The sequence below is a fragment of the Juglans microcarpa x Juglans regia genome, chromosome 3D (assembly GCF_004785595.1).
Source record: "Juglans microcarpa x Juglans regia isolate MS1-56 chromosome 3D, Jm3101_v1.0, whole genome shotgun sequence".
Taxonomy (NCBI): domain Eukaryota; kingdom Viridiplantae; phylum Streptophyta; class Magnoliopsida; order Fagales; family Juglandaceae; genus Juglans; species Juglans microcarpa x Juglans regia.
The window spans coordinates 38,990,370-39,006,756 of record NC_054598.1 but is presented as its reverse complement, the minus strand read 5'-3'; the positions used below and the strand labels follow the sequence as shown (position 1 = coordinate 39,006,756).

General features: G+C 36.5%; 3 protein-coding genes across 3 annotated transcripts; 2 read left to right on the top strand and 1 right to left on the bottom strand.

Moving 5' to 3' along the window:
* The first annotated feature begins 1,602 nt into the window (after window positions 1-1,602).
* On the top strand, window positions 1,603-2,640 carry LOC121255863 (mavicyanin-like). The gene is made up of 2 exons (XM_041156402.1): window positions 1,603-1,923; window positions 2,103-2,640. The coding sequence occupies exons 1-2, from the start codon at window positions 1,734-1,736 to the stop codon at window positions 2,450-2,452; spliced, it is 540 nt and encodes a 179-aa protein (XP_041012336.1). The 5' UTR covers window positions 1,603-1,733; the 3' UTR covers window positions 2,453-2,640.
* A 3,570-nt stretch (window positions 2,641-6,210) lies between these two features.
* Window positions 6,211-13,634, top strand: LOC121256398 (mitochondrial carrier protein MTM1-like). Its single transcript, XM_041157194.1, is given in 12 exon segments — window positions 6,211-6,537; window positions 6,643-6,920; window positions 7,883-7,972; window positions 9,206-9,334; window positions 9,688-9,747; window positions 9,927-10,097; window positions 11,016-11,115; window positions 11,873-11,899; window positions 11,902-11,963; window positions 12,055-12,204; window positions 12,475-12,533; window positions 13,157-13,634. Coding segments are annotated over 11 exon segments (1,215 nt in total). The 5' UTR covers window positions 6,211-6,537; window positions 6,643-6,683; the 3' UTR covers window positions 13,287-13,634.
* A 1,098-nt stretch (window positions 13,635-14,732) lies between these two features.
* On the bottom strand, window positions 14,733-15,945 carry LOC121254034 (arabinogalactan protein 41-like). The gene is made up of 2 exons (XM_041153997.1): window positions 15,723-15,945; window positions 14,733-15,126 (listed from the first exon to the last, which is right to left on the bottom strand). Exons 1-2 carry the CDS (start codon window positions 15,832-15,834, stop codon window positions 15,053-15,055), a joined length of 186 nt encoding a protein of 61 aa, XP_041009931.1. The 5' UTR covers window positions 15,835-15,945; the 3' UTR covers window positions 14,733-15,052.
* Window positions 15,946-16,387: the final 442 nt, after the last annotated feature.

Below are 16,387 nucleotides of genomic sequence, written 5' to 3'. Positions count from 1 at the left end.
GGTTTCTTAAAAACGGTCTAATCCTTCTCTGCTCTCCCCCTTTCCTCTGCTCTCCCCCTTCCTCTGCCAAATCCCTCTCCTCCTTCCAGAACGAAATCACTTTTCCTCGTCGACACCCCTCGAGAAACCAAATTGGGGACTCAAAAATCTCCGACGAAATCCCTCCTTGCATCCATTTGCGGACTGTGACAAACCCGTCAACACCCCACAAGGGCTAAGGGTTGACTGGGAGAAATCTCCGATGAAATCCCTCCCTCGATTCCTTCCCTAATACGATGACTAGGAGAAACGTAAACAGAGGGTTGCTCATACCATGGAGGTTAATGGATCTTCAATAGCATATGTCAATCAAGGAAGATTGAGAATAGTTGCAGACACCATGCAAAGAGCACTGCATTCGTACCTTCAAGGGCTAAGGGATGGTGGTGGGGTTGCAGCGAGCTCTGGTTGTGTAGATTCTCCAAGATTGGTATCTGGTAGTGAATCAGGTTATGTAGATTTTTTAATGGCTTGTATTTTTTTTTTTTTTTTTTTGAGGGTATGCAAAGTGGAGGAACTTGAAGTGATGGGGAAGAGAACCCTAGCAATGGATGATTTGAATGAACAAAGTTGCAGAGTTCGGTGACAGATGGACAGTTAATCGAGAGCTAATTTGATTAGCTGACTTAGATCTCTAATTAGTAGGATGGATGATATTTTTGGACCTTAGAGATAATTATGGTGTAAAATGCTTTTGAAGATGAGTGTAATTGTTTTTCTTGTACAAATCACACTTAGACTACTGTATGATATGAACTTTGTAAAAAAGGTTGGGTTTGCTAGGGTTTTATATCCCCCAATGGACACTTGCAAGATGCTCATCTTCTCTTTTAGCTACAATCTGTTTAACCACGCCATCCCTGTTGTTCTGTTGTACTGTCGAATCTAGTTTGACAAACGCAACCTAAGGTCCCCATTCAAAATACTTAGTATTTTGGAACATGCTTCAACTCGTGAAGTTTTTTTTTTTTTTTTTGGGGGGGGGGGGTTGTTCTAAAATGTGTAGAGTCTTCTCAGCATTTGTGTTTTGTCATCTTACATTATTTTCTTCAATGGTTTCAAATGACATTTATGAGCTCGCTCTCTTCTTTTTCTTTTTATCCTTCATTTATGGTTGATATTCATGCATCTAAAATTAGACCTTCATAATATATTTTCATTGCAACTTTACGAAAATCAATGGCGACTTTTATATAAAATCTCCATTAGAATGCAAATAAACTGAAATGGATTGAAAATGATTGACTCCACTACAATGTCAATTGGGGTTGGTAAGAAAACGGCGAAGGGGCGAATCCAAGTGGAAGATTTATATATATATATATATATATATATATATATATATATATATGCTATTGTTTTTTAATCTTAAATTCTTTTTTCTCAATCATACTTATTGGCATGACTGGTTAGGTAATTGATAAGATTTAAAGATGAAGGAACACCTTTTTCTCTAACAATTTACGATGATACAAATGGGTTTTGGGGTCTAATAATAGAGGCCAGGCTATAAATAGTAAGTTCAGTACAATATTGTAACCACCCATGCTCAATATCCCTCTTTAATTTGTTGGAGGCGATGAAGGAAGTAATCATCAAAACCTCATCCTCCTCCTCCTCCAACGCTCACAAGTCTGCAGGAAATTAAAACCAGAAAGCTAGGAAAAAAGTACTACGTCTCGCGCGTGAAGAAAATGGCGAAGCTGCAATGTCGTCTTTGTTTAATATTGTTTGCAACTATCGGCTGTTTTCTAAGCAGGCTGCAGGTACGTGCAATGACGCACATTGTTGGAGGAAGCTATGGCTGGCGTTTCCCTTCAGCTAATATTTCCTTTTACCAAGATTGGGCCAGGCCCAGAAATTTCACTGCCGGAGACAAACTGGGTAACGTAAATGCATCTTCTTATAATTAATTAGATCATTTTGGGTTTTGCCTGCCTATCTATTAATTAATCTGACATCTAGTAATAACTAATTTAACCCCTAAACGCGCGTAAGACTCTTTTTTCAACTAAATCCAATTAATTAATTTTGATTCCACTCTTGCGCGCGCGCATTGACAGTCTTCTTGTACACAACGGGCATGCACAGCGTGGTAGAGGTTAAAAAGGAGGATTATGATGACTGCACCCAGAAGAATGTGATCAAAACTTACACAAATGGACCAACAATTTTTGAGCTCACCAAACCTGGTGATCACTTCTTCATTTGTGGTCTCAGCAATCAGTTCTGCAACGGTGGCCAGAAGTTGAGCATTAGGGTGATGAACGGAGATACGTCTTCCGATGGTACTGGTGGTTTATTTGGGATCATTACCAAGTCCAGCTCGGCCGATTCGATTCGCATCCGTTTCGGTATGCTTTCGGGTTTGCTTCTTCCACTGATCATCATCATCATCATGCTGTTAATATAATATAAGATGATGACGATGATGATCAGCTCTCATCATGTGTAAATTATTAATTGGGATCTTTAATTAATTGTAAGCTGCATTAATGTGAGATCGATGCTAGCTAGCATGCATTCAGTAGTACTTCATGTAGACTCTCAAATATTCATGTTTTCATGATCTAGTCTTTGGTATTGTTGTTGGGTACGCAATGGCCGGTGGTTAACACATGATTAATTGTGTTTCATTAATTAATTATTAATTAATGACTGCATCGTCTTTATTAATTAGACATATGAAACCGAGAGGATCTTGTTCTCTTTTAACTTGTTAATTAATTGTAAGAATTTGAATTAAAAAAAATTATTCAAGCAAGAAAAAGATTAATTAATTACGTATTTAAACTTGATTATTCAATATTATATATTATGAAGAAATATTGAGTAATACTTAGAGCTGAGAATGAAAAACTTCATAAAATATTTGGATTAGCCACAATTGATCAGTTACCCATATATAATTACTGTTGTTGTTGTTGTTGTTATTATTATTATTATTATGTATAAGAGATTCGGATCAATCATTTTACCAATTTTATCGAGCAAGTTTTAAGAAGAAGGGTGAAAATCAACTTATGAAAACTGTGATATTGTCTTAATTAGGAGTTTAGATTTGTGAAACCGTCGATTTAATTTTTGAGGATATGCTCAAAGTCAACATAGCAAGGAAATAATTACTTTTGTATACAAAACATTTACCCTTATTTCAAATGCCTACTTAATTTTTAGTGAGATGGAAATGATTTTACTCTTTAGAGATATATTGCAATTAACTTTTCGAAGCTTAGAAAATTTAAGCAATCCGTCGTGAGTGGGGTGTAAAAAAAAAATATTTTAACCACAAAAGAATTAAACAAAAACAATCTCACAAGCTGATGTGGCTTGATATGGTTCGCCAAATTTTAAAATTATTTTTATTATAAAATAGATCCAATCAATCAGATGAAGGCATGTCAATTTGTGAAATTATTTTGTGTAATTTATTTGGAGATGTAGCAATACAAAAAAAAATCCGATTGAATCGGACGGACCAAATGGTCCGGTTTGTAAGTTGTCCGATGTGGTACCGATTCTTAAGAACCAAAACCGGTTCTAAACCGGTGTGGTACCAATTTTTAGATTTTAAAAACTATTTTAAACCGAACCGGACCACTATATATATTTATAATTTTTTATATTATATTATATATATTATATGCTAAATTGTTAATTAATATAATATGAAATTATAATCTTATTATTCCATAAACATCAGTTTGTGAAATTATTTTGTATAATTCATTTGTAGATGTAGTAGTACAAAAAAAAAAACACTGGAAATCCGATTGAATCGGACCGGACCAAATGGTCCAGTTGTAAGCTGTCCGTGCGGTACCGATTCTTAAGAACCAAACAGATTCTAAACCGGTGTGGTACTGATTTTTATATTTTAAAAACTATTTTAAACCGAACCGGACCAATATATATACTTATAATTTTTTATATTATATTGTATATATTATATATTAAATTGCTAATTAATATAATATGAAATTATAATCATATTATTCTAGTCTATTAATCTTATAACATAAAATTTTAATCTAATCTTAAACATAAACGTTAATATTAAGTTATTAATATAAACTTATTTTATATATACACACACACAAATATATCTAGGATAAATGCATTTTTGGCATAATAAATGATAATATATATATTGTAAATATATTTTTACATATTTGATCATATATACTCATATAAAAAGTCTAGAATTTATATAGACTATAGTTAAATTCAATATTATACTAGTATGCGTTAATTATTATAAAATAATGTACTTTTTTTTTTGGAGAAAAAACTTTTCATTCATCATTGAATATCACATTATTTATCATGTACAATTAACTTGTGTGTATTTAAAGGACCATCCTCCGTCCAAGATGTCTCTTCTTCATTATGTAATGCTAATTTTGCTAGCTGATGGCCACTAGATTTGCTTTCCTATGTACAAAAGCAACATACCACCATTCTCTTTGTTATATGATTTGTTCTCTCCATGACTCATCCTCTTCTTCAATGACACATTTTGCATCACCTTTGAGTACAACTAAATCTCAGCTCATTGCAAATTTCCATTGCCTTCTATAAGGCATTCCTTTCTGCTATAAAAGAAGATGCAACATAATGTTTTAGACCAGACATTGAGGCCAGAACACCACCATTGCTATCTATGATTACAATTCTAACTCCCATTTTTTGTTTCTTAGCATCATTGGCACCATCAAAGTTGGTTTTACATCTGCTACTGTCTGGTTTTCTCTACTTGTTGATTCTTTTGTTACCTTCTCTACTCTGTCCACCATTCTTTTCCATTATTAACTGTTCGAAGTCTTCCAAACTGACATTTGCCTTTTATACTATCTTGTCAGGGCTTGCAAAGTCATTTTCATATATGAATTCGTTTATTTTACAACCATATTCTTCTCATTATCCTCATTGTCTCTTTCAATTTTACTTTTAGAAGCTTACTATATAATCCGTAAAACCAGAAAAATCAGAAGTTTCAATAATGAATCAGTTCAGTATTGATTTTTAAAATTTTAAAACTAGTATATACTGATTCAATTATAAAAAATATATAAAATGGGATTAGACCGGAAAGTTATACCCTTAATCAAGAGGGATTTGCAGGCCCCACTGCTCACATAAATGGGCTCGGATTTCTCTCATATTGCCTGCCTAATTTTTTCTATAATCGATCTTAGGGGTGATACCCGCCCCCTACAGGATGGGGCCACCCCTCCCTTGCCCCCTGCCCCTGCATATGCGGGGGAGGGGGATTTTTCCCTGTACCCCACCCCCGTCCATGCGGGGGCGGGATACCTCGTCCGCTGGCCAGGGTGAAGGGGTGGACCTCCATCCGTCCGCACCCCCGCATGGACGGCGACGGCGACGGATGGGACCGGGTGCAAGTCGTGCGAGTTCTTACCTTCGGACCTTTGGTGACGTAGATGAAGAGAGAGGGATCGGGTGTGAGTCGTGCGACGACGACGACGACGACGGGGACGACTATACAAAGAGAGGGACTGGTTGCGAGATGTCGAGAACTCAGAGAGAGGGAGAGACTGAGAGCGAGCCAGCGAGGGAGAAGTGAGAATGAAGAAGGTTCGGAAATCGGGAGGGGGGCGGGGGTGGGTTTTGATATAAACCCAGGCATGAATCATTTCATGCATAGGTTTTTTTTTTCTTTAAATATATATATATATATATATAAATCCACAACGGGCGGGGTGGGGTATATACGGGGCGGGGGTCATCCCCATCCGGCCCTCGCCCCTTAAGGTAAGCCCAGATGCAGGTGGGTGGCCCCGCCCTCCGCATCTGCCGGACGGGGTGATCTGCCCCGCCGCATGGGGGCGGGCCCTGTTGCTCACTCCTAATCGATCTGATCTGTTAGGCCATTTAATCTAAAAAAATTTTAAAAAAATCATAAACTTATTGCGTAGGTACTTCCTATTACGTATAATTTAAAAAAAAATGATATTTATGAGGTTTGCAAAATTATATTAATATTGTAACCCATTTTTAATTACAGCTATGTTTTTTGTATTTATTTATCCGTGAATTAATAAATCGAGCAATATTTCACACCGGCAAGCGTGCCTGGTGACTGGTGTGAACCGCAGCAATAGAAAGCCCTAGAAAGAAGCCCAACGGCCACCCCTTACACAGTTAAGGCCCTGTTTGTTTCCACCCTAAAACGGAAAACCTATTTAGTTGGTTTCTGTTTCCAAGTCAGTAGCGTCAGAATCAGTAGTTTTCGTAGCCAACAAACGTGGCCTCCCCCCTTTTTCTCTATTGCAAGAGTCAGAGAGAGACCGGGGGAGTCAGAGAGAGTGGGAGCGTTTTTCTCGGCTTGCTATTTCGTCTTCTCCAAGGAACCAACCAGGAAAATTAGCATTAGACTATATTTCTATGTATAGTTTTTTTTTTTTTTTAGTTTTGTTCTGAAAAAATATATTCCAACATCCAACGCATAACAAGGAAAAAAGAGATCAGTTCCTAGTATGTTTCCTTAATTCTATTCTGTCATATTTTTGCCTCCTAAATATAATACTGTAGCATATGTCTTTTGGTTTCGGGAACTCAGATTGTTTTCTTTCTAGAAAGTTCTTGGGAGAGAGACACAGAGAGGAGCAGAGCTAGTGAGGATGGTGGATTCAGAGCGCTCCCAAAATTCTTGGGTCAACGCAATGGATGGCCATGATTCCGCCTCGCCGGAATTGACAACCGAAATGAGGCAAGAGCTGGAACTCGGTGCTCCGAAAGCCTTGCGTTCAAACAAGGGTGTTTCGGATGGCAGTTTGGGGATCGGAGAGCGAGCTTTCTCTGCTGCTGGCGCCGCCTTTCTCTCCGCGATAATCGTTAACCCTCTCGATGTAGCCAAGGTAAGGAAGCACATCCAAAAGAAATTGTTATTTATTGTTTGTTGGTTGATGTTGTGTGAATGGTTGGTCTGGTACCGTGTAGAATGGACGCAAAAATTAGTTTCTGATTGCATGAATGGAAATATTTACTCATGAAGGGTCCTGTAAGTATTTTTGGCTTTGAGTGATGGAAGGTTTGGTGTTATGATACGTCATATATGACTTTTGTGTCTTTATTTTTATACTTTTCAAAGAGGGCTTAAAAAAACTATTCTGTATGTTTGTAACTGACATTGTGATTCTTTAATGGTGGTTCGATTGGTGAGGTTCTCAATTGTTTGGCTATGGTACTAACAAAAAAAATTGTTGGTATCTGTTATTGTGTTATGAACCCACTAAGTAGAACTCACTCTTGAAAACCAGCTTACAAGAGAAGGGTGCCGAGAGGCTTATAAACCACCAATCAATCCCATACTTAGTCGATGTTAGATCGCAACAACTACCACGCTTTGTAGCTGACGTTCGTGGTGGTCCCGACGCTCACACGGAGTTATGTGCTAGGTCTTTCCTAATCCCGGACGAACACTGTCATGCCGGCACCACCCCTGTGCCGCACGATTGCAACTGTACTGCATATGTGGGGCAACTTTAATACCATTTGTCATGAACCCACTAGGTAGAACTCACTCTTGAAAACCGACTTACAAGGAAATGTTGCTTAGGGGCTTACAAACTACCAACCAATCCCATAATTAGTCGATGTGGGATCGTAACATATTGTGGTGCGTTCTTTACGTTGTTGTTGATGAAAAATTCTTAGTGGGTACCGGATTAATTTTTCTTGATGTAGTGAATATCGTTTATATTCTGCTTCCAATTAAATATAGCACGTGCTCTTAGCAAAATATTTTTTTTTCTTGTTATTGAGATGGTTAATTGTGGATTGTAAAGCCTAACCAGTGTTCTTCTCTCCTGTCTATCAGACAAGGTTGCAAGCACAGGCTGCAGGGGTTTCTTACTCGCATCCATTAAGTAATATTATTAGTCGCATGGCATATTTTGGACCGAGAACGGTAATTTTTCTACAACAGCATTCCTCGATCATTAGAGCTTTTTTCCCCGTTAATGTTTGAATTGAAATTGTAAATTGATTGTTACATTATTCGGTTTTTTGTTCATGTTCTAGTCTAAACATGAGTAGTTACTAGAGTTTCTTAGCTTACTTGAACTGACTGGTAATTGCAAATTTGTAACCTTGGGGTGTTCCTGAATACCCCATGAAAAATGTATGTTCATTGTAATTTCAAATGGCATATAACATTTGGTGCATATTTATTGTTTTGTGTTTGGTCCCCAGTAGTGTTTTTGAATTTACAAATTTACTTTTGGTTGAAGCTTTGGGCCCTTAACTGTTATGAGTTCGGCATTGTGATGTCTTGAAATGTTAAAGGGAAATAAAAGGAGATGATGTTGTGTAACGCTCCAATGGAAGGCTCAAACCACATGGCCTATACTCCAAAATGACTAATTAATGATACAATTGGAGCCCTATTGGAACCTTATAAAGAGCAAGAACTTCTCATTCCCAAGCAATGTGAGATCTCATACACTACCAACCCTTATCTATATCATATGGGGTATCACAATCTACCCCCCTTAAGTTCCCGACGTCCTCGTTGGAGCTGTCCATTGTAGGTGGCACGGCTCAAGTTTCACATTTTTGGTTGGGATAGTCTCTGATACCATTTGTAACGCCCCAATGGAAGGCCCAAACCACGTGGTCTATACTTCAAAATGACTAGTCAATGATACAATTGGAGCCCCATTAGAACCTTATAAAAATCAAGAACTTCTATTTCCCAAACAATGTGGGATTCCATACACAGCCAACTCTTATCCATATCATATGGGGTATCACAATGGCCATGTAGTATGGGCCTTCCATTGGAGCGTTACATGTTATTTCGTATTTGTGAAAGAGGCATAAATGTAGTATATTGATTTCCATACCTACAATGATGCCAATGAGAAAATGTTATAAGGGCATATGAGTGTGTAGCTTCTTTATTCTGTTTTTCTTTCTGGGGTTGATCACTTTATTTATCTTTTTGAGGTTGGGAAGGCCTTGGAGGGTGGGGTGTCAAATGAAAGAATTTCCAGATTTTTATAAGACTCGCACTTTTCTAATATTATTGTCAACAACTAGCTTCTGTGTTTACAATCTTAGGGGCATTGCTTTTTTGTTTAAGTTTACCATCAAACAGTATGTGGTCAATTAACTTATCCTTTGCTATATGTTGGCACAGATGTTTGCCGATCTAAGATGTTCCCCAACATGTACACGTGCTGGAATTCATGGTACTGTGTCAATATGCCCTCCTGATTGTTTCCAATACAAAGGAACGCTAGATGTCTTCTACAAAATTATACGTCAGGTTTGTGGGTTTGTCACTTTCGGGCATATAGTTAATTTATTTTGACGAGGAAGATAGTGTTTTTGCTGAAGGCTGAAATTGAGTGAAATGTATCCTGTTTCAATGCTTGATGATCGAATATATTGCATGCTTGTATGTATATCCTGGGCAGGGCAACTGCTAGGTTTAAATGAAGACATGATGTTTCAGAAATTTTGAGAATTTGATTTGATAAATGCAGGCTCTAAATAACTAAACAACTTTAAAAATGGTTAAGAATTAGTAGGTTTTATCTGCTCCATTTAAGTGCTCATTGACGTGTTCACTATAACATTTTAATGATAATGGTTTAATTGGAAAGTCACTTTTTGCAGGAAGGATTTGCCAGGCTATGGAGAGGCACAAATGCAGGCCTGGCGCTTGCAGTACCTACAGTAGGTTCCTTATGTTATATGTGGGATTTTCTTCTCTTGTCGCCGGGGGTGGGGGTGGGGGGGGGGGGGGGGGGGGGGGGGGGGGGGTTGCATTGTTCGAATTTGATTAGTGTAATCTTTGCCATTGAGAATACTTTTATTGAAATTACTCAATTCTCCTTTTTTCCTTTGAAAACCAGGTGGGAATCTACCTACCTTGCTACGAAATATTTCGCAATTGGTTAGAGGAGCTAACTGGCCAGCATGCTTCAAGTGTGACTCCATATGTCCCTTTATTTGCAGGCTCATTGGCACGCTCCTTAGCTTGCACAACTTGTTACCCTATTGAACTGGCAAGAACTCGTATGCAGGTAGTTTGAACATTGATGTTTTCATTCTATTGTCCACTCTGAAGTTTGGACATTTTAGATGTTCTTGGGGATGATGTTTGTCTTGAGTTGTTAATAAATTTTGAAAACTTCTTGGTAATTACCATGTACATATTTCTTGAACACGGACATAACTTGGGAAATAACAGATTATTGCCAAACATCCTTGAAGACAGCCTGGATATCTGTTTTTCAGCTTCCATCTTTATGCAGATAGTGGGCTTGTGGTGACATGGTATAACAACCTATCAATGGTTACCTTGGCCCAGCTCACTAGGTGAAATTTCTGGTCCTCCCCATGCTCCTCTTTAAAAAATCCTTTTGTAAATTTTCAATGTGGTTAGCTATGCCAGCTGGATGGGAAAACAGAGACAGAAATAAGTGGGAAATTTTGACAAATTGCTCTCTTTGTCAAAAGTGATTCTGGTCCAGAGAGAACCGTTTCCACCCACCAATCATCATTCCTTCTTCAGCACACATATGTTCCTCTATCTTTAGGTTTTAGGACTATAATAATTTTTTTGCTAATTTTGCTAATGATACAGTAATCATCAAGTGTAGTCAATACTTTCTGATACACTTTAAAATTTGCCACGTCAGTGACATTTTCTGCATAATAAGTTGTATGTCTGTCTCATTCTTTAAGTAATAAATAACTTAGGACCAGATGTTTCTCATACCTCCTGTCGGTACAGTTATGTGTTACATTTTACATGTTAGCCTTTGGTTTCTTGAATTTGTCTTTCATGTTGATCAGAACTCTTTGCAAGCATGATTAATTTGATTGTTCATGGTGTATGCTCTTTGGCATTTTTTTCCATTGTTCTAGCACTCCAACTCTTGTTTTTGTGGTGGCTTCTTATCTTTTAACTTTTTTTTTTTTAATTTTTTTTATAATAGGCATTTAAGGTGACCCAAACTGGTGCGAAGCCTACCGGAGTCTGGCAGACTCTTCTTGGGATCATCTCCCATGTTAACAGCACCAGTGGTCAAAGCAACTGTAAGTTCACTTTTCTTGTGATTATGGTACTTGGGGTGACATGATTTGATGGCTTCTGTTAATCAAAAGAATTATTTTCATTGCTTGTTACCCTTGTATTTTGACTCTATTTAGTGGCCCAAGGACCTTATTTTTTAAAGTAGATTTTGGAAAATTTAAGTTTGATTAATATCTTCTGTTGTGTTGGCTGATTTAAAGTTATTCATTAACACTAGACATCTGAGAGACGGCTTATGATCAGATTAAATGTTTGTTGGCATGTAAGTTCTTCGTTTGTGGAACTTTTGGAAGTTCTGAACCAACATTTCAGGATTTTCTTTTACCTTTTTCTTCTGCTGATTTGGTGTAGATCCTGCATATTCCTTGTGTGCTAGGATTTCATCACTTTGATTATTAATAAAATTTAACCTGTGAAAAAATTACGATTGTATTAGTGGCAGCTTGATATGTGATACCCAAAGTTCCTTTACAGAACATCAACTAAATGAGTCAGTAGTAAACTATTCATCTTTTGGTTTTAAAAAAAAAAACAGTTCCATGAACAAAATTCTATCGTATCAGTTCTCATAGCAGCTCTCTAGAAAAAACGACTTGCCAAATAAAGAGAAGATGCAAGAAAGCATTGTACTTATCACGCTTCTTTTTTCATATTGGAAGCACTACACATGATGATTGCTGTTTTGCCCATAAGTATCTTATACTTGATTTTAACTGTGATCAACGTAATTGTTTTTTTTTTTTTTCTTTTTGGCTACAGTTCAAGGCTATCGTGTCCTTTGGACAGGCATGGAGCACAGCTTGCTCGTGATGTTCCCTTCTCGGCAATCTGTTGGTCAACTCTTGAACCAGTAATGTTTTTTCCTTGAAACTGCTTCTTTCATGAATATCAGGGTCTCTATGTTTTTGTTTGATGATTATGTCTGATCTCTATCTTTTCAGATAAGAAAACAACTCCTTGGTCTGGTGGGAGATGAAGCCAATGCAGCCAGTATCCTTGGTGCAAATTTTTCTGCAGCTTTTGTTGCAGGAAGCCTTGCTGCTGCTGCTACATGTCCTCTAGATGTTGCGAAAACTCGAAGGCAGATAGAGGTCATTTTCCTTTAAACTGAAACTTAAGCTTGATTTTGCTGTGCGATTTAGTCACCAATCTCTTACATGATATTTCCTTTTAATATCCTGAGGGTTCATTTAGAAAGTTCTGAATTGACGCTATTATGTGCTGGGATGGTGTCTTGGCTTCTTTTCTTTCTGTTCATATATTTGATTGTGTATTATCAATAACATTTTATATTTTAACATTATACTATGTTTTCTCATATAACGATGTTGTCTTTACCTTTTATTTTTTGAAATTTGCAGAAGGATCCCGTCAGGCAATTAAGCATGACAACAAGGCAAACACTAGTGGAAATTTGGAGGTATGTCTCTAGTTCATAACTGTACAAGAAATGTATCCTTTTTTTCAATTTATAGTTGATGAGAATGAGACACGGAGATAAAAAAGTTGCACCCATAGATATCTCAACCCTTTTTTATGAGAAGGATAGACAGAAGTAACAAGGATTGCCCAAGGAGTCGAGATTCCCATGCCTTTTAGGGATAGATGTCTTCAACAATTTGTAATGTTGGAAAAAGGTTGTTAGGCTTTCGATAGTATAAGTGTCTGCAGCCAATATATCATCATGTGTTTGAGCTTTATTAGGTGGCATGAAGGTGTGAGCTACTTTTCTTTGCATGCTCTAGTACTTCATTAAAATAAAATAAAATAGAAGGAGGGTGTTGATCAAACGGGGAAAACAATCTTGCACTGCTTGCTACATTTGAACATGTAATTAAGCATTCCGTCTTCATATTGTACTTGTGAGACATTATTATAGTGGAGAGCCAAACATTGGGATTTCCTTTAATATTTAGGCTGATGTCTTGGCTGTCTGATATATTCTTTTGATCTTTATACGTTGTTAGTATTGAAGTCAATGATCAATTTTTTTTTTTTTTTTTTGTTTACTAAAGTATTGAATTTTAAATTTGCTTGCAACAGGGATGGAGGGATAAAGGGGCTGTTTACTGGAGTTGGTCCTCGTGTTGGCCGTGCAGGTCCTTCAGTGGGGATTGTGGTTTCATTTTATGAAGTTGTTAAATATGTTCTACAGAACCATTATGCAAATTGATGATATAGAGTGGGGGCTGCTTTTTATCCAGTTTTGACTTCTTCAAAGTGGAAGGCTGGAAGAAATTTTGGTGATTTGGCGAGAGAGACACTTGACCCGAAAGCATAGAAGTTTCTTTATCTGTTGATTTTTTTTATAAGCTCTGCTATTTGGTTTATAGCATGCAAATATGGTATGCAGGTCTACATAATTCTTGTCCATGGTAGATCCGTTTCTATAGGCCCTGAAGGGCAAAAGTGACTTCTGGTCCTCAGTTTTTGACAGAAGAAATTCTTCTGTTGTAATTTTTATGGAGCAGAAATTTTGTGACATTTGGTTTGATTTTAAAGAAAGAAATTTTGCTAATAATCTTCATTCTCTTCTTCGTTTGATTTTAAAAGAATAGAAATATTCAAATTAATCTGGTTGTGCTTAATGGACTTTGTGGTAAAAAGCAATTAGAAGATCAGCATAAATGGGCGTATGCATGTTTATAGAGGAAATATATGTACGTGGAGAGTATAATAAATAAGTCTATTATCATTTCATCGTTACAATTTTAATTAACTTTTTCAAATTTCAAAATAATAATAATATTAAAATATAATATTTTAAATTTTCATCTAAAATAAAATATTCATATCTTATCCAACCATACCCGTCTCACGAGGATCTCAATCTCTCCTGAGGGTGCTTTGTTTTTTTGACCAAGTAACTTGAGTTCAACAGAAAGGATCGATTACGAATGTTTTCAACTTCAGCCTTGTTAATTAGGACTTCGTGAAAACAGGCTTTGTGGTGATCATGCATGAAATAGAGTGAATTATTCATTCTACGTACAGACAAAACGAAAGGCGTGGGGTAGTAAAAATATTCGTGGTTCTGTAGAATATATTAGTCTATTAGATGCATCTCGATCGGTCAGTGCACACAGAATCGAAATAATCACTGTACGTGGCATATGTAGGCACATGTTCTGATATTGGGAAAAAGAAAAAAAGAACAAATCGAAGGTAAAGATGAGGGAAAAGCTTTCGTTTTTATATTGGGAAAAAAAATCGAAGGAATCATCCTATGTGCCATGCATATAAAAGGCATAATTAATATCCTTAAAAGAAGAAGTTTTTATTTGTTATTTTTATTTTTTTCTCGTAGCAGATGTGTGATGTAAGGATGATGAATAGAAAAACTCTATACTTAATGTCAAACTCATGTCTTTATGTAAATATAGAGAAAAAAATCCTTCTAGTAATTGAAGAGATCCAAAACTTCGAGTGCCAAAGTTATTCTCTTTTTTCGAAATATATTCTGACTATATGTTAGAATGCTTTCACGATGATCAGAATTTGTCCGATTCTCTTGACAATTAAAGATCATGTTCTCGAACTACCAAATTAACTAAATATGAAAGGAACTGTAATAATATGCCAAATGAATAAAGATTATTAATTAAACAAAGGAAAAATGAAACTAGAAAACGCCCACAATTAATGAATAAAGAGATTGTTATTTGATTACAAAATTAAGTACGTACGTACATATATATATATATATATATATATATATATATATATATATAGGGCTTCTAAATGAAATCTCATCCTCCCATTTCCCAAATTAATTACTGATAAATTACACCACGCAATCCAAAAACACACTCACCACAGCTTCCTAACAATTACACATTAATGTAAATATATAATACATTCAGCATGCATTAGATATCGTAGACAATGAGGCCGACTCGATCGATCGCTTTATATATATTTGAAGGTACGTGCATGGATTTAGTGGATGATGTATGTGAGCGCCAAAGCCAGCACCATCAGCACATATGCTATTCCTTGATCTATTGACGCGCCTGCGAATTAATTAAAGCATATATATATATATATATATATATAAGATCAATATGATAAATATTGATGATCGATCATATATCAGTTTTAAAAAAGGAAACCTTCGAGAATCTTAATTGCTGAGAAACGGATTTGACATGTTTCAAAAATAATTAGGACAAGAAACATGAAAAATTGATTCCAAATCATGTACATATACATTCATGGTTTTATTAATCAAGGAAGTTGAGATAAAATGTTTGAAAAATGAATCTGCCAACATCAGTTGACCTTCCAATGATCATCACAGCTCTTGATCTCGGCCATCCTTGTAATAACTTTTCTTAGTGGGACATGTTTATCTACGTACCTTAATTATCTTTCCTTGCATCATTCACAAATATCCCAACGATCAATATGGAATAAGATCGCATCAGAAAGATTTCTTTTTCATTAAAGAAAAGAGCTATATAGTTAGCTTCTGTTTGCCGGCCAAGAAAGCCTGGCCCGGGAAAAAGGTGCCTAAAACTTGTCGAATCATATCCTGAAGAGTTCCATTATTTCTTGGGAATCAAACAGAAAACAAGGAGATCGAGAATAAAAAAGAAAATTAACCTACCGTCACTTGTGGGCGCAGGAGCAGGAGCAGGAGATTGGGCCTGAGCCATTTGCAAGATGATGACGAATATGATAGCGACCACCCCGAATGATGAAACCTTAGAAACTGCCATCTCTTTCTGTGTTCTTTTGACAATTTGTTTTTCTCTCTCCCTCGGAGAAATGGGAGATAGAGAGAGAAATCGTTAACAAAGAAAAGAGATCGAAAGGAATCAAAAGGAGGTGGTGAAGGTGACAATGAGAAAGGAAGGGTTTTTATAGCGTTGGCTTTAACGAGATGGCCTGTGACGTGTGTGCATGAGAGTTTTTTGTGGGAAGGCGGGACCCGCATGTTGAGGGGACCCATACATACACCCATGTGATCTGAGTAATTGTGACCTCTAAATTCCTGTGGTTTTCTTTGCTGTAAATGAATCTATTTTTTAATGATTTAATATATATGGTTTTGGTGTGTTGGTTTGTTTGTCAATTGATTTAGTGCAGTTCCAAGCTAGCTAGCTGTGTCTTAGTTGCTGCCAGCATAGATGCTTACATTTCTTGTTGCCAAATTTAATTTTTATTCTTTATTTTTATTTTTTGGAAAAGGAAGGGAATCGTTTAAGAATGGAAAGTTGCGTTATGGCAAGGGTTGTAATATTACTTTAGGTGACCCATTATTAAACAAAC

What these genes read in the sequence shown, in the direction of transcription:
- LOC121254034 (XM_041153997.1), bottom strand. Translation starts at nt 15,834, where the DNA reads ATGGCAGTTTCTAAGGTTTCATCATTCGGGGTGGTCGCTATCATATTC. An exon ending in TCCTGCGCCCACAAGTGACG is followed by an intron (nt 15,127 to 15,722) that starts GTAGGTTAATTT and finishes ATTAATTCGCAG; the next exon opens with GCGCGTCAATAGATCAAGGA.
- LOC121255863 (XM_041156402.1), top strand. Translation starts at nt 1,734, where the DNA reads ATGGCGAAGCTGCAATGTCGTCTTTGTTTAATATTGTTTGCAACTATC. An exon ending in CACTGCCGGAGACAAACTGG is followed by an intron (nt 1,924 to 2,102) that starts GTAACGTAAATG and finishes GCGCATTGACAG; the next exon opens with TCTTCTTGTACACAACGGGC.